The 12,111-nt window shown below is 39.5% G+C and overlaps 1 protein-coding gene across 1 annotated transcript in view; it reads right to left on the bottom strand.

The window, feature by feature from the left end:
* Positions 1 to 12,111, bottom strand: part of DOCK3 (dedicator of cytokinesis 3) — a gene marked incomplete at its 5' end in the record, with an annotated part of 177,954 nt that overhangs the window by 157,031 nt on the left and 8,812 nt on the right. Inside the window, 3 exons of the mRNA XM_010140114.1 lie at positions 4,860 to 4,956; positions 8,946 to 9,001; positions 11,137 to 11,177. Of these exons, the coding sequence (XP_010138416.1) occupies positions 4,860 to 4,956; positions 8,946 to 9,001; positions 11,137 to 11,177 (194 nt within the window). The remainder of the gene's footprint in view (positions 1 to 4,859; positions 4,957 to 8,945; positions 9,002 to 11,136; positions 11,178 to 12,111) is intronic.

The raw sequence follows: 12,111 nt of genomic DNA, 5'->3' as shown, positions 1-12,111 counted from the left end.
CTTTCCCTTGACAGGATCCTTAGAAAATTTAAAGGGAATCAATGGGAAATTTGTTTCAAACTCAGCTGGCAAAAATTCCATCTGTTCCCATCACCGTTAGATCTGACTCCTAAAACTAAACCAGAAGTCACTCCACACTTTTCCCCTGCTCTCTTCTGCATAAAATTAGAAAATTACCTTTATTGATTTGACCAAATTCTAAATTAGGCAATTATGTTTTGTGTCTCTGCAGTCATCTGCTATTTCAACAGAAATAGTCCTCACATCTCATCTTAAACTCTGAGGAATTTTTTTTTACTTTTAAAATAGCTACTATGCTCCAACTGTGAGTTTCAGAGATCTCTTTAGCTGACTTAACAACTCACAGGAGTCTTGTTTGACCTAATTAACAAAAACTCACAGAGAACTTGCAGATCCTTTATTTAGAAGTAGTATAAAAATAACAATTCTTATCAACAAATACAGGGTAAGAGAGAAGTTATCTACCTTACTGGTATTATTTTGCTGTCTCAATGGACATCATACACTGGTCTGGAAAACTACCTGAGGGCCACACACATACATTTCACCATAAGAAATGCAATATTGCATCTTTTATCCTCCTTCGTGCCTTCAGAAGTCTCCCCAAGCCTTGTTCTTGCTTTTCTGCTCTCTTTGTCGTCCCTTTGGAGCTATCACAAGAACGAGCCCAGCTTCCCACAGTGATACCAATCATAATCTTACTTCTATTTCCAACTCTGCTCCATATTAAGTACAGTACTGGGGAAGGGAATCACTGGCATCCTTTGTTTATAAGCCTCTCTAATTCTCAGAACAGGCAAGCAGAACCTTCTTTTAAATTTCTTAGGCTTCCCATAAAATGAAATAAGTATCTTGTGCAAATTAATCTAAAGAACAGTACAGAGTGTTTGAGCCAGGAAAACAGTAACCCAAGATACATGGTCCATACACTTAGTGACAACGTACACACATGTGTATGTGTATACATACTCTGACACATACACATCTGGCCAGCAATACTTATCAGAAACTGTTCCCACATGATGAGCAACCCAGTATACAGTGTTTGTATAGCCCAGATTTTGAACACTCAATCCCTGTGAACTCCCTCCCAAAGACTTTGTACCAGCAGTGAAAGTAGGAATATCCAAACCAAGTGGGTTAAATAGAACTGTGACTTTTTTTCTTCACAGAAAGTAGTTACTAAATCTTACTGTTTCTGTGCTCATCTTAGAAGTCTGGATATAGGTAGATGAGAAAGCACAGAACTGCTTTTTTATTCTTCAGTGTCATGACACTGCATCCAGCTGCACACAGACTACACATTCTAATGGGGGAAAAAATGTGCTCTCTTCACAGCATCACAGACTGGTTTGGGTTGGAAAGGATCTTCAAAGCTCATCTAGTCCAAACCCCCTGCAGTGAGCAGGGACAGCTTCAACCACATCAGGTTGCTCAGAGCCCCCTCTAACCTGACTTGGAATGTTTCCAGGGATGGGGCTTCTACCACCTCTCTGGGCAACCTGGGCCAGGGTTTCACCGCTCTCATTATAAAAAAATTCTTCCTAGATCTAGTCTAAATCTTCCCCCTTCTGGTTTAAAACCATCACCCCTTGGCCTGTTGCAACAGGCCCTGCTAAAAAGTCTGTCCCCAGAACCATAAAAGTCAGATCATCTCTACTTCTTTAAAAATATTAAAGTTCTATTACTGATTACTGAGTAACAAAAAAAAGTGTTTTTAGGTAGGCATGGGATTTTTAACTAGGTTATCATTACTGCTACAAGACTCACCCAATATAAGTAACAAAATCTGATAGCTTCTGTACGAGTATTATTTGTATCCCTTTTCAGTTTGAGAGAAACCTCCTGCATTTCAAAAACCCTACTGTTTTGATTGTGTTTAAAGGGTTATAACATCAGAATCCAACTACACAGAGCATAACGTGATATTACAGTAAACCAAAGAACACACTATTCATCTTCCTATTTCAAATCCCTTTCAGGCACAGTCCTTTCTTTTATGAACTCATCGCACACAAATGCCTTTTTCTCCACAGTTTCAGCTTCTTGCATACTGAGACATCACTTTGCTTTCACCTTGATAGCAAAAATAACAAGAACATCACAGCCCTGTGTAGTACAGTGAACTCAGGCTGATCTCTCCAATATTTATTTTGCAGACATACTAAAATTCTCATAACTCAAACCCATTCAAGCTTCCCCATGCACAGTTTCTTCCTAGCAGCAGCATGGGCTCTGTGGTCAGAAGGGACCGAGGAAGGTCGCCAAGGTTCTCCAAGAACTCATGTTCTCCAACCATCTCTCTCAAAGTTGTGCCTCACTTTGCCCTTCCATTTCTCACTGTTCTCCTCCTCCCTCCAATTTTTTGTCAGTTGAGCTATGTATGTTATCTTGGAACAACACAGCACCCCTCTTTAGGCAGTGTTTTCATCTCTCCAGGCCTTCCCCCCTTCCAGCCCCTATTGTTTAACTGAAATGCAAATACAAACCCTACAATGTATCATCTCATCAATATTACTAAAGCAATTTCTCAGAATTTTTCACTGAAACACATTTGGTCTTGCAAACCATAATCAAGTTTGTCAAAAAGCACGAGAGGAACATTTCAGCCTATTCAGAGATACTGGAGACACTGCACGTTTTGTCTGGCGGTTGTCTTACAGCACAATACTACTAAACCACAAAGTGTCTACTGTTACCTTCTACAGGAACTGTTCTACTGAAAGCATCTGCAGTAACAATTAGCATCTGAACTTTCAGTACAGTAAGAAACTTTTCTACAAAGTTGATGAGGCACAGTAGCATGATAAATAACATTATTTCTTACATGATTCTTATTACAGTTTGGGAATAATAAAAAATTCTGCTGGTGCTGATCCAACAACAAGCAAGTATTTCCATTTAGTCTCTTTAAGATATGGTCTCACAGCATAACTTCTAGCCTGAATACCAGTTATAAAATCCTAATCCCAGCTCAGCCACATCCGTTTGTGCACCTCTGTACACCTCCTCAGGCTTCAAATCTACAACTTAGAAATGGGACAGGTTTCTGATACCCACATAAGGATGATGTAGATTCACGTTGGAAAGGCTATGGTACCACATCAATGGTCCTGAACGTAAGAACACATGGAAGGTGGTCAGATGCTGACAGCTTTGCTCAGGGAAGTTGCGGAGTATCCATTCACAAGAAACTCAAAACCTGACTGGACAGAGTCCTGGACTAGCTGAGCCTACTTGAGAAGGCAGTTGAAGTAGGTGATCTCAAGAGGTTCCTTCCAACCTAAAAAATTCTGCATTTATTTCTGTATCAGAGATTTTAACTTTTTTTCTAATTTCTGGGAAAAAAAACCACCACAAAACAATTTATTTTCTACTCTGAAGCTCTACCAATTTCTTCTTGTCATGGAACAGATGCCTCCTTCCAAAGTTTTATGAAAACAGTAAATTCTTTCCCCTGTTATTTCAAGATACAACAATGTTGTGTGCAATGTTATAAGTATAATGAGGTAGAACAGAAAGCAGTCCCAGAAAGAAAATCACTAAGTAAAATATAGATAGATCTTTCTCTCTCCCGCCCCTTGAGGAACTAGTTTTAACAATAAAAAAGAAATAGATTAGAAGAAAAGAAGTGTAACTCATTTGTAGGTATTATTATTCCCCTTTCTCCAATCCAATACCATTGTCAGTATTACCATTATCATCTTCATATGACACTGGGGAAAGAGAAAATCTTACAGGAAGAATACAGAAAAGATCATTTTATCCACATACACCAGAGAGAGAACAATTTGAAATGGAAAAAGAAGGAGAACTAGGTGTAAGAATGGTGTAAAAACAATGTACACACCATGTGTCACTCCCCTGATTAGACTGGATGCCACTTTCTAAGAAAATGTCTTCAGAGGCCTATGATCCACATAGAATAAGTGGGAGCAACAAAAGCAAAACTAATTTCATAATAAACTTGATTGCTTGTTGAAGGGAGTACGGAGCAAGGCTGGCTATGCTAGAGATACACTAGATCAATTTAATTGGATCTTTTCTGGTTCTATTTCCTAGGCATCTAACTCCTGTCACTTCAGGTTGAAATAAGGAAACACAGCTGCTCCAGCTCTGAGCAGAGGTATTTCTCCAAAGTAAGGAGAGAAAGGAAAGTCATGCTCATACCACCTGCAGTTCTTGATCCTAACCCTATATTAATGGCTTGTAATTAATAAGCTAAAAAGTTAAAAGGAGAAAAACAGGAAAAAAGTATTTCCAAATGTGCGAGTTTTTATTGCTGCTCCATGGGATTTTGCCTTTAAAAAAGAGAAGGATAAAGACGAAAGAGGAAGTAGGTGACAATATTTGGCAGCAACTGAAAATTATATGAAACAGATGAGTAAAAATCTCAATACACTTGTCCTGAGTGTTTATTTTTAACAGATGAAGGAACAATCATACAGAAAGATCTCTGAGTTCTTGCTCTTTCAAACTCTAGATGCTAAAACAAATATTCATGGAATGTGCTGAATAGTTCTTTGAGGTCTTTGATGGGACTTACAGAAATCTTCCATTTTGTGTTACTAAACACATATACTCTAAAACTGGGGGGTTTTAAACCATGAAGCTCTCAGATCTGAAGGCAGACTTTCAAAACTGCTGACAATTCCAACACAGCCCATGTGAATCTCACATGATCAGGGATTCTGCAGTTAGTGAACTCTCCACTAGATAAATGAATCTAACCATTCTTCTAGTGATTATGACTTTTTTGGAACGGGGTGAAACGCAGGCAACATTATCTCCTGAGGTATCCGAGCAATAAAGAACAATGAGAAGGGTACTGTTCTTACCACATACAGCTGTTTCCAGAGCACGGCCCATTCCTGCAGCGTGGCTGTGACTTCAGTTACAACAGAATCTTCAAGTGGAACAACTGTTTCATATTGCCTATACAAGAAGAGGGGAAAATGTTAGGAAAGGTACCCTGGAAAAGGTAGAAAAAGAAAGAAACGTCAGCATAGTAATTTGTAAAATGCTGGAACTTCAATTTGCTTGAACTTTTTCAACATAAAGGAAAACAGAGAAACATTTTTTATGTTGAAACACTGAAGCAACTCCAGAGTCGTATCAACTGTTGCCCCATTACACTGCACAAGAATCAGCTTACATGAAGGATTTGCTAGTTAACTGTTGAAAATACTTTGTTTGATTCTAATCGAGGTCAGTGAAAACACTTCTCATGATTATAGCATGTCAAATTGACTTGCCTGTGAAGTGGGGTCCCTCACAGCTCATGTCCCTTCTCTCTAAGCCAGTTCAACCCTTTTTCCCTCCAATTAATCTTGTAGCCAGTATCATTAACCACCCAAAAGATCTACCATCTACTAACCCTTCCTATACAGGAAACTTTCTCAGTATTGCCTATGAAACCTGAGTGAGCCATCCTGCAATCAAAACAACAGGGCTTGTCCCTTTGTGGTCAAGAGCCTCCACACCCATTAAAGAAGAATCACAGACTGGTTTGGGTTGGAAAGGATCTTCAAAGCTCATCTAGTCCAAACCCCCTGCAGTGAGCAGGGACAGCTTCAACCACATCAGGTTGCTCAGAGCCCCCTCCAACCTGACTTGGAATGTTTCCAGGGATGGGGCTTCTACCACCTCTCTGGGCAACCTGGGCCGGGGTTTCACCGCCCTCACTGTAAAAAATTTCTTCCTTACATCTAAGTGTAAATCTCCCCCCTTCTGGTTTAAAACCATCACCCTTGGCCTGTTGCAACAGGCTCTGCTAAAAAGTCTGTCCCCATCTTTCTTACAAGCCCCTTTAAGTACTGAAAGGCCGCACTAAGCTCCCCTCAGAGCTTTCTCTTTTCCAGCCTCAACACCCCCAACTCTCTCAGCCTGTCCTCACAGCAGAGGGGTTCCAGCCCTCCCATCACTTTTATGGCCTCCTCTGGACTGCTCCAACAGGTCCATGGCAGCCATGCACAGCTCTCTTTTTCAACACACATGCAGGAATGTGATAACCAATGTAAGTATTGTAAAACCATTGCATTATCTGAGCCGTTAGCTCCTTGACTTGCCCTTTATGTTGAATCCTATTACTGAAACAAGTGTCAGAGTGTGTAAAAATAAGGTCTACTGCAAGCTCCTGCTCTTTCAGAAATTTTTTTTAAAAAAGAGAGAAAATTAAAAAAAAAAAAAAAAAAAAAAAAAAAAAAAAAAAAAAAAAAAAAAAAAAAAAAAAGCCCAAACCAAACCAACATACTTCTGAAACACACCACGTTGTAACACTTTTCCATAGGTCCTAAAGTAGTGGCACTGAAAAACAGTCTGAAAGGTGGTTTGGGACAAGTAGCGTCAAGGGAGAGACAGCCTCTGCAGCAGACCCAACAGCCACAAAGGACACTGACCCCCTCCTCTTCAGCAGCACAACTGTGCGTGCAGTCATTCTGAAATTCTCCCGAAGGGAAGCTAACAACTCCGTGTTCCATAACCAGTTTAGGCTACTTCTCCTGTCCTTTGTACAGAGTTAAATGAGGTTTTGTTTGTTCTGTTTTTTTAAAAAGAGAACACAGTTAATTAAAAAAAGCCACACACTTTAATGGCAACATTTCATTTTTGAAAAGTCTTACTAGAAATAATTGTGCCACATTAGCTGAAGCCAAAAGTAAGAAGCAACTGGGGAGAGGATGGTGAAGTTGAGTCACTGTATGACTCTACGTATTCTTGGAGCAGAAAACTTATCAAACAAAAGCTTCAATTCTTCATTTCCAGGCCACCAAAACTCGTATTCACATCAGTGCTGTAAGTAAACCTTACATAAAGATCCAAAATATACATATATTAGAAACATCACTATCTTAAAAACCTGGCATACCTATATGTATATCAATACTTAATTTACTTAATCCTTGAATACTTACATATATCAATACTTAAATTTGGTATTCAACCCACTAAAGCTGCGACTGCAAAGCTCAACTCCTATACGTACGTACCAGGAGACCGAGACCAATCACAGTTGTTTTCTATTACTATGTCAGTGACCTTATCATTGCAACATTTTGTTGTGAGAAACTGAAACGCTGACAGACAGCAGAGACTGTGCTACTCCTGCAATGTTTTCCTTTGGTTTTGGGCCGGTCATTTTCCAGGTTCATTATTTCAGGTTTGCCCACAGTAAGGGTAGGAAATCCCAGTTCACCCTTTCGCAAATCTCCACAGAGTATGCTTGTGAAGCATGACACTAAGAGTATGATGAAACTCCCAACACCTATTCTTTAGTTCACATTCAAAAATCATTTTGATGGTTAAAAATAAAATTCTGCATTTAGTATGTATCATCAAAAGCTTGCTTGACACTCACAACGTTAAAAATTATGCCATGACTACTTCTAACTGAAAATTCCATTCTTTTTGGATCTCTGTGAAATGTCATTACAGCAAAGGGATTCAAAATAGTTCAACGTCCCTTTAAGAAAACACAGTAATCTAAAAGATTAAAGGAATCACACAATACACTTTAGCTAATATGGGAGGAAAAATCCAAACCAAAGAAAGATATTCTTCTAAAGATTATTTTTAGAAATGGGTTTACAAACATTTGACATTAGCGAAAAATAAAACATTTTGCACTCCTGTAACCTTGCACTTCCTCCACGACACCCACCTATTAATGACATTACACTGGATCTGTGACTCAAATTTTATATAGCATGCTCGATGCTTCACAAGTGTTTATATTGAATACATTCCTAAACCCAGTGGCAGAATTCATTTTACCAAAAACCTGGAATAACCATGATCTCCGGTTCAGAACTGAACTACATTCTGTTGTTATCAACTGGTACACCAGTCTTTGACACTTTTTAGAAGTACATCAACATTCCTAGTAAGTCTCTAAACATCCTGCACTGGTTGTCCTTCACAATTTTGAACTAACGTTATGTAATAATTAACTACAGCTTACAGAAAACTGGTCTTTTCCCTAAGAAGAGCAGGCAGTTCGGACTAGTTACTCTATGCAATATATGTAATTTTATTACACCCCAGAGCTGGCCTTACAATTTTTACTCAGTCCTTTGAGGATAAACATACAATTCAGAAGTCACATATTTTTCTAAAGGTACTTCACTAAGTGCCACTTAACATATTTTATCTTCCACATTTAATTTGTTGCCTTAGGTCACTGTCTGAAACACTGCACTTACAAATCTCCCTGCAGTGGCCTTAATCTAGAATATGCAGGTAAGAGCAGCAGTGGAGAGAAGATATTGATTTCAAGAGTCTCAAGCTCACAGGAAACTCTGCAGGTTATAGAGCCTACACACAGCAAAGTCTGACATTGTGTTGCCATCAGCATTGCTATTCTCACGAACTAAACTAAACCTACCTCTAAGAACACATGAGCTACAAATAAAGACAGTGAAGGTAACTTATTTTCATCAGAGTGTACTCCAGTCATTCTTTGGCTTGAGGTGTGGAAGGCTGGATCCTTTTGAAAAGTTGCAAAGTTGCACAGCTACCTCGTCAGCTATGTCTCACTGAAAATGTATGGATAAACAAGATGGGCTGTCTACATGCTGGTGCCTCCCTAACAAACAGGAACATGCATAATTTTGCCAGTGAGGAAACAAGCAGAAATGAAAAACACAAATAGAGTTCTTCTAAATGCATGTGCTTCGGATGATACCTGTAAAGTTACAATTTTATGAACAAAAGCGGACAAGTGCAAGCAACACAACTGATTCTTGCTATATTAAAAAACAAAAAAAACCCCCCAAAACTCTGCAGAATTACCTTTAATTTTCAAACCCCAATACATAACAAAAGATACAATGAACTAAAACCACTCCATACGTTTGAATAACTATTTCTTGGGAGTCTCTTCTAGATTAGGAGCACTGCAGCTTCTTCAAAAGAAGAAAAATACTCACCCTCTGTTACTGACGATTGCCTTTTTCAAGTGAATGTAGTTTGCAGGAAAAATCCCCTGCAAGAGACAAAAGTCTGTAAGTTAGCAAAACACATTTGCCACTTTCAGCATTTATATCCTAAGCCACGATAAATAATTGCCAATATACTGAAAAACCCTCCAACCTCCAGCACTGTGTCAAAGAAGCTGCCACAGTCAGAAGTCAACATTCACATTAGTCACAATGGATCATGTTAATCCTGCGCACAGGACAGCACACTGAATCCACCCTCCATCTTGAAATTCCTTAGTAAGGTAGTTTTGCGAGCCTATTCAACAAAAATAGTACTTTTCATTTCCAAAAGCTCCTGAAGTACTCAGAAATGTAGTATGGGAAACATGCTCTGGTATAAAAATCACAGGTAAGTCAACCAGGACAAAACGCAGAGATGTCACTCTAACCTACACAGCTGCCTTGGAAAGGACAGTATTGATCTGAAAGAAAACAAACGTTTAGCCGACTGTCTTCCTCCTGCAAAGAGTGGGAGCCCAACAGTCCTCTAACAGGTGATGAGCAAGCAGGAGAAAGGTGTCCCAAGTAGGAGGAGTTCAGAGAACAGCCTGCAGTTAGCAGAAAGGAACGAGTAACAGATCGAGCTACGGGGACCGTTTACTGGAGAGAAGTGAAGTGGCTATCATGCAGCCTGAGCACAGCAGCAGTACGCTTCCAGAGCAGGCTGCTGGATCACAACACTACATTACATTGGATGACAAGCACATACGTTTAAAAAAGAAAACCACAAAAAGCCTACCACCAAATTCGTGCCTAGCCCCCACAGCAGTCTTTCACTAAGCACAGAAGTATTGGTTTACTTTCATACCCTGGAGCTCTCTGTTTTCCCCTCTTTCCAGCAAAAAACTGCTTAAACCCGCTTGCGGTAGCTCCCGTTATCTGCCTGATGCTGCTCCCATGACAGCTGGATTCTACCCACTGGCCTGTGCCATTGTATTCTTGTGTGATGAGACATGTGGAAAAGGGGGAATTTAAACCAGGCTTTTTGCAGCATTCCTTTCTCTCTGTCACACGGCCCTGAATCTTCAGACCAAACTCCATCAGTGCCCAAGAACAGTAAGCCTGCACTTCAGTGAGGAATCAGCACCAGCACCGGCAATCTTCAGGTTAAAAGCCAGCTGACAGCCTCTGACAAAAACTTAAGTAGTCAAGAACAATCTTCACAAGGGGTTGAAAGGGATACTAAGTAAAGATGATTTAAAATACTAAGAAAAATTCCTTCTTTTTCATAGGCAAGACTGACTTCACAGAAGTAAAAATGATTAATCTACCAGAAATGGTCTCATCAGGAAAAAAAGTAAATGCACACACTTTCAGCCACACAAAAATCTGGAAAACGAAAAAAATGCTACTTCACTTTCTTGCTTGGATCACTTTCAGTTAATGCTGTGATCCTGTGCTGGTTACCTAAGAATCCAAGGAAGGTTTGAAGGGCTCTCCTATCAAAACTGAACATACACGCAAGCAGAAGATGTACTGACAAGCACACAATGAACGTAGACTCCTCCATTAAAAAAAGTATGATAATCAAGAAGAGATAATACACATAATAGGATATTCCATAATACAGGCAAACATGAGGAATCTGGTACTCTTTTTTTTTTAAATACAAGTTGTATTTAAACCAGAAGACAATGAAGTGGTGCTTACACAGCAGCAATATTTACACGTTTGGATACATACACTTACAAAAATGTACATGCACTTGCCAAAAATTCCTATCAGAACAGGCAAAAAGTAAAAAAAGAACAAACATACAATATCCTTTTTATCATACTTTTTTCTAAGTTGCCTTAGATTAATAATGCAAACTATTAAATGTGTTCTTTGAAATTCCTGAGTTAAGCAGTGCAAGATCACCCATCTACGGTGTGATTCTTAGGGGAGTAGGGTGGACAGGATGCAATGGGATGAGATTTAGAAACGTTGGAAATGTTACACATTACATGTTAGGAAGGTTTCTGATCCTCTGGATGATTAATGAGCATCATTCTCCTAATTTAGAAAATAAATCAAATCCTCTCACAAGGAAAAAGATAGTAAAATCCTAAGGGTAAGGAAAATGAAAAGTTTACTGGGTTGTAACAGCAAAATATCTATAATATGCTAGATGAAAAAAAAAATACGTATCCTCACTTACCTTTACATTGGGCTTCTTAATGGAAACACCTCTGTACCAGCCTAAAACCAGATAAACCACACTGTATTAATTTGTGGCACTATTTTACACAGAAACAAACCCCAAACCATGCATTTACTGAGATTGTCTCAAAAACCAGCTGTGCCTCACATAGGGCGAGTTTTTTAAAGCATTGGGGTTTTTTTGGTTGGTTGGTTTTTTTTATTAGTAGCATTCTTTCGCTCTGCAATGATGACAAGCAATCAGGAACCCAGAATGCTCCTGTTTGTTCCCACCAGGAATAAAAGCAGCTTAGTGTACTTAGTCCCTGTACTCACAATCATTAGCCACTGTTGCAAAGATACAGTCGGTGCTCAGGCTAGAGTCTGTTCTGAACACTGTCACGCTAGCACACAAGTCTCTTCACAGAGTTTATCTTAACAAAATGTCCAAAAAACTGTCCTTTTAAAGTCAGGAAAAGCCATTATCATACATATCCAACACTGTTTAACAGAAACCCTTTGCAAGTGTCTGGTCTTACGTATGTCTGCGAGACTAGAAAACAGACTGTAGGAGCTGATTTCACAAACACAATTACTCTTCTTGTACCCTCATCAGTTAACAGCCCCAGACAGGAAAATTAATCAGGAGTAAAAGCCAAAGCTGCAAAAGCTACAGGTTAAACAGAAGGACCCAGTTATTCCCATTTCACACAGGTGACACGTCACTCCATGCAAGATTCATCGGGGAAAAAGCCCTGAAAACACTCTCCAGTGTAACAACGGAAAGAAAAGGACCACACTTCAGTTGTCATGGTAGATGAGCTGCTCTTCCACTCCATAAGACACACAAAACTAACTTGGATTCTTGTTAAAACTACGCTGCTCCCTTCCTGTCTGGGCCTAACAGTGCAGCCCCAGAACAGAAAGACAACCATTAAGACTGGAGCCTGGAGCACCTCACAGAAGCATGGGTGAAGAGCAGCACTGGGCTACA

This window comes from Buceros rhinoceros, unplaced genomic scaffold (assembly GCF_000710305.1).
Source record: "Buceros rhinoceros silvestris isolate BGI_N320 unplaced genomic scaffold, ASM71030v1 scaffold3347, whole genome shotgun sequence".
NCBI classification, from domain to species: domain Eukaryota; kingdom Metazoa; phylum Chordata; class Aves; order Bucerotiformes; family Bucerotidae; genus Buceros; species Buceros rhinoceros.
The sequence above is the reverse complement of the archived record's forward strand: the minus strand, read 5'-3'. Positions and strand labels throughout refer to the sequence as shown.